Below are 5,000 nucleotides of genomic sequence, written 5' to 3' on the forward strand. Positions count from 1 at the left end.
GGAGAGAGGGCTTCAGTATACTCCCAGGCTGCGCGCAGACACACATGACATACACATATACACACAAACACTTAACCGTTTTGTCATTTAGCAGACGTTCTTATTCAGAGCGACTTACAGTAAGTGCATTCATCTACACACAGACACACAAACAGTACTCACAGGCTGTAGAGTCAGCAGGAGTTCATTCAGAGGGTTGGTCAGGTTGGTGCCAAACACCATGAAGCCAGAACTGATGCCAGCAGAGTGAAGAGCTTTGTCCAAACTGCAGAACAGAACAGACTAGTTTAGTTCTCTTCCAAGGAAATGATTGTTCACAGGAGGGTACATTCACAGACACAAACCAGTTCACATTAGTTTAACAACACGTTACTATAACAGACGAACTATTTCACATGAGTTTAACAACACGTTACTATAACAGACAAACCAGTTCACATTAGTTTAACAACACGTTACTATAACAGACAAACCATTTCACATTAGTTTAACAACACGTTACTATAACAGACAAACCATTTCACATTAGTTTAACAACACGTTACTACAACAGACAAACTATTTCACATTAGTTTAACAACACGTTACTACAACAGACAAACCATTTCACATTAGTTTAACAACACGTTACTATAACAGACAAACTATTTCACATTAGTTTAACAACACGTTACTATAAAAAACACAAACTATTTCATATTAGTTTAACCATGCATCATAAATCCATGTGAACGTTTATCAGATAAGAGATATGACAGCACTCTGAAACTGTACTGGCTACACTAACTACAATCACACTGTCTGGACCCTGCAACTTCTCAGGCTACACTAACTACACTAACTACAATCACACTGTCAGGACCATGCAACTTCTCAGGCTACACTAACTACACTAACTACAATCACACTGTCAGGACCATGCAACTTCTCAGGCTACACTAACTACACTAACTACAATCACACGGTCAGGACCCTGCAACTTCTCAGGCTACACTAACTACACTAACTACACTAACTACACTAACTACAATCACACTGTCAGGACCCTGCAACTTATCTGGCTACACTAACTACAATCACACTGTCAGGACCCTGCAACTTCTCAGGCTACACTAACTACACTAACTACAATCACACTGTCAGGACCATGCAACTTCTCATGCTACACTAACTACACTAACTACAATCACACTGTCAGGACCCTGCAACCTCTCAGGCTACACTAACTACACTAACTACTATCACACTGTCAGGACCATGCAACTTCTCAGGTTACACTAACTACAATCACACTGTCAGGACCCTGCAACTTATCTGGCTACACTAACTACAATCACACTGTCAGGACCATGCAACTTATCAGGTTACACTAACTACACTAACTACAATCACACTGTCAGGACCCTGCAACCTCTCAGGCTACACTAACTACACTAACTACAATCACACTGTCAGGACCCTGCAACCTCTCAGGCTACACTAACTACTCTAACTACAATCACACTGTCAGGACCCTGCAACCTCTCAGGCTACACTAACTACACTAACTACAATCACACTGTCAGGACCCTGCAACTTCTCAGGCTACACTAACTACACTAACTACAATCACACTGTCAGGACCCTGCAACCTCTCAGGCTACACTAACTACACTAACTACAATCACACTGTCAGGACCATGCAACTTCTCAGGCTACACTAACTACACTAACTACAATCACACTGTCAGGACCCTGCAACTTCTCAGGCTACACTAACTACACTAACTACAATCACACTGTCAGGACCCTGCAACCTCTCAGGCTACACTAACTACACTAACTACAATCACACTGTCAGGACCATGCAACTTCTCAGGTTACACTAACTACAATCACACTGTCAGGACCCTGCAACTTATCTGGCTACACTAACTACAATCACACTGTCAGGAACATGCAACTTCTCTGGCTACACTAACTACAATCACACTGTCAGGACCATGCAACTTCTCTGGCTACACTAACTACAATTACTAGAGTTGACGTTTGACTCATGAGTCTTAGTAACAACACTGTCTGTGTGACGTGGGCCTGTACTATCTATACTAACTATTACTATCGTACCCAGAAACATTAATACTTACGTGTTGTAGTAAATAAGTGACTGCATTACATGTTTATGGCAGGTTAAGTGTACATGAGTCTACTTACTTTGAAATGAACAGAGCAACAACAAACAGCAGAGCAACCAGGATGAAGAAAATTCCCAGCAGAATCTGAAGGAGAGAGAGAGAGAGAGAGAGAGAGAGGGAGAGGGAGAGAGAGACAGACAGAGACAGAGAGAGGGAGAGGGAGAGGGAGAGAGGGAGAGAGAGGGAGAGAGAGAGGGAGAGGGAGAGGGAGAGAGAGAGAGAGAGAGAGAGAGAGAGGGAGAGAAAGGGAGGAGGGAGAGAGAGAGAGAGAGAGAGAGAGAGAGAGAGAGAGAGAGAGAGAGAGAGAGAGAGAGGAGAGAGAGAGAGAGAGAGAGAGAGAGAGAGAGAGAGAGAGAGAGGGAGGGGAGGAGGGAGAGAGAGAGAGAGAGAGAGAGAGAGAGAGAGAGAGAGAGAGAGAGAGAGAGAGAGAGAGAGAGAGAGAGAGAGAGAGAGAGAGAGAGAGAAGGAATAGGTAGCAAAAGAGAGGAGGGAGAGAAAGAAAGAAAGGAGAAAGAGACAAAGAAAGAGCGAAAAGGCGAGAGAAAGAGAGAAGATAAAAGAGAGATATTATGTTGTTGAAGGCATCAGTCACAAGGGAAGTGTTCGGTATTAATATCCTCCATGCTGCAGACTACATGCAGAGGGGACTGAAACGTGTTAGAATGGCAACTCATGGGCCTTCAGACTTTAACCTAAAGGTCATGTCATTTGTCAAAGCATGGCCATATGGACTGGCCGGGCACAGAGCGCGGTCTGCTACTGCTGCCAAAGGTGACGGGGAGGCGAAACAGAGGCCCAGACCTCTGTGTGTGTGTGTGTGTGTGTGTGTGTGTGTGTGTGTGTGTGTGTGTGTGTGTGTGTGTGTGTGTGTGTGTGTGTGTGTGTGTGTGTGTGTGTGTGTGTGTGTGTGTGTGAGTGAGTGAGTGAGTGAGTGAGTGAGTGAGTGCGTGTGTGTGTATGCGTGTGTGTCTGTCTGCTCGCCAGCCTTCCAGTGGCCCTTCTGGCCTCAGGTCAGCTAAAAATGTCACTGACCAACTTTGGCCACCAGGGGAAAAAATACAGGCAAACACATGTACACACATATGCCAGATACAGACACCTCACAACACACACACACACACACACACACACCAAACACGTGCGCACACAGACACAAACACCATGACATTGCTGAGCCCAATCACATCTGACAGCCTGTGTTAATCTTCTGGGTCTTACTGTGTCTCCTTCAGAAAATGCTGTCTCTCTGTGAACAACATGTAGTATCCCTGTAATAACCACGGCTGTGCAAAGGGTTGGAAACCTTCCGGGACATGTTCCATAGGAAGTCAAGCCTGGGTATTTTGCTTAAGTTCATCCAAAAAAAGTTAGCTTATAACAGTGAACCTTTTTTGTGGGACAGGCATAAGGCAATTCTAGGTCTTGTGGCATATTTTGGTTAAACTATCCCCAATTCAATGGAATTGCAAACCTCTGCATGCACAGTGCATTCTTCCATCACATGTACAGCTGACTCTCAAGATCTTGCAAACTAATGAGATGCTATTGAGCCCACACTACTACACTGTCTAAGTCAAGGACTACATGCTTTCTGGTAAGTTTTGATTACAATACTGGGTGGGGTGAATATATTTTATATTACATAAATTATTTTTTGTTAACTAGTAAATAGTAGCCTACAGCAAAGTGTGTTTAAATCATTTCCATTTTGTTAACAATTTCTGCTAGTTTTTTTTTGCAACCATGTGGGTTTTAGCGTGCTTGAGTCTGCTAACTGAGGAGTATTAGTTCACCTGTTTCCATACTTTTCATTTTAAACATGTATCTTATCTTACTAAGGAGTAGTTTAATCTAACTGCTTAACTATTTATCTGTACATGGAATTTGATTTTAATTTTTTTTTTACACCGTTTTTTCAAATCTTTCCAGGAAAATGCCACGGACACTGTCTGATGTGTGGAGACATCTCACTGCAGCTAATGTAGAAGGAAAATCTGTGTACATTTGCAAATACTTTGCCAAATCATATGTGAAGAATGCAACAAAGATGCAGAATCATTTGGCCAAGTGCATAAAGTTCCCTCAGCGTTCACAACAAGCAACCTCTGACAGTAGTCCTTCTACTTGTATTCGATAGCAACAGCTCGTGGTCCTCCTGGAATCAGAAGTTTTTGACTCAATGGAGGAACGTAGTCAGAGAAATGCTGATGAATGTCTTGCTCGAGCTGTGTATGCAACTGGTTCACCTCTGACGCTCACAGGCAATGTGTATTGGAAGAGATTTCTGAATGTTCTTCACCCAGCATACACCCCTCCAACCAGACATGCTTTATCTACTCATTTGCTGGATGCAAGGTTCAACAGAGTTCAAGTGAAGGTCAAGCAAATCATAGAGAAAGCAAACTGTATTGCAATCATGTCTGATGGGTGGTCGAATGTTTGTGGGCAAGGAATAATTAACTACATAATCTCCACCCCTCAACCAGTATTCTACAAGAGCACAGACACAAGGGACAACAGACACACCGGTCCCTGCAGTGCAGATGAGCTCATCAATGACCTTGGACCACAGAAGGTATTTGCACTGGTGACAGACAATGCTGCGAACATGAAGGCTGGTTGGTCTAAGGTAGAGGATCCTACCCTCACATCACACCCATTGGCTGTGCTGCTCATGCATTTAATCTGCTCCTCGAGGACATCATGGCACTGAAGATGGATACATTCTACAATAGAGCCAAGGGAATTGTTAGGTATGGGAAGGGTCATCAAGTTATAGCAACAATCTACCTCACCAAGCAAAGTGAGAAGAATTAAAGCACCACA

At 43.4% G+C, this 5,000-nt stretch overlaps 1 protein-coding gene across 1 annotated transcript in view; it reads right to left on the minus strand.

Annotated features, from left to right (window-relative positions):
* Positions 1-162: 162 nt before the first annotated feature.
* Positions 163-5,000, minus strand: part of LOC135534732 (lysosomal cobalamin transport escort protein LMBD1-like) — a gene marked incomplete at its 3' end in the record, with an annotated part of 22,012 nt that continues 17,174 nt past the window's right edge. The window contains 2 exon segments of the mRNA XM_064961626.1: positions 163-265; positions 2,194-2,258. Of these exon segments, the coding sequence (XP_064817698.1) occupies positions 163-265; positions 2,194-2,258 (168 nt within the window).

Source organism: Oncorhynchus masou, unplaced genomic scaffold, assembly GCF_036934945.1.
Source record: "Oncorhynchus masou masou isolate Uvic2021 unplaced genomic scaffold, UVic_Omas_1.1 unplaced_scaffold_3891, whole genome shotgun sequence".
Classification (NCBI taxonomy): Eukaryota; Metazoa; Chordata; class Actinopteri; order Salmoniformes; family Salmonidae; genus Oncorhynchus; species Oncorhynchus masou.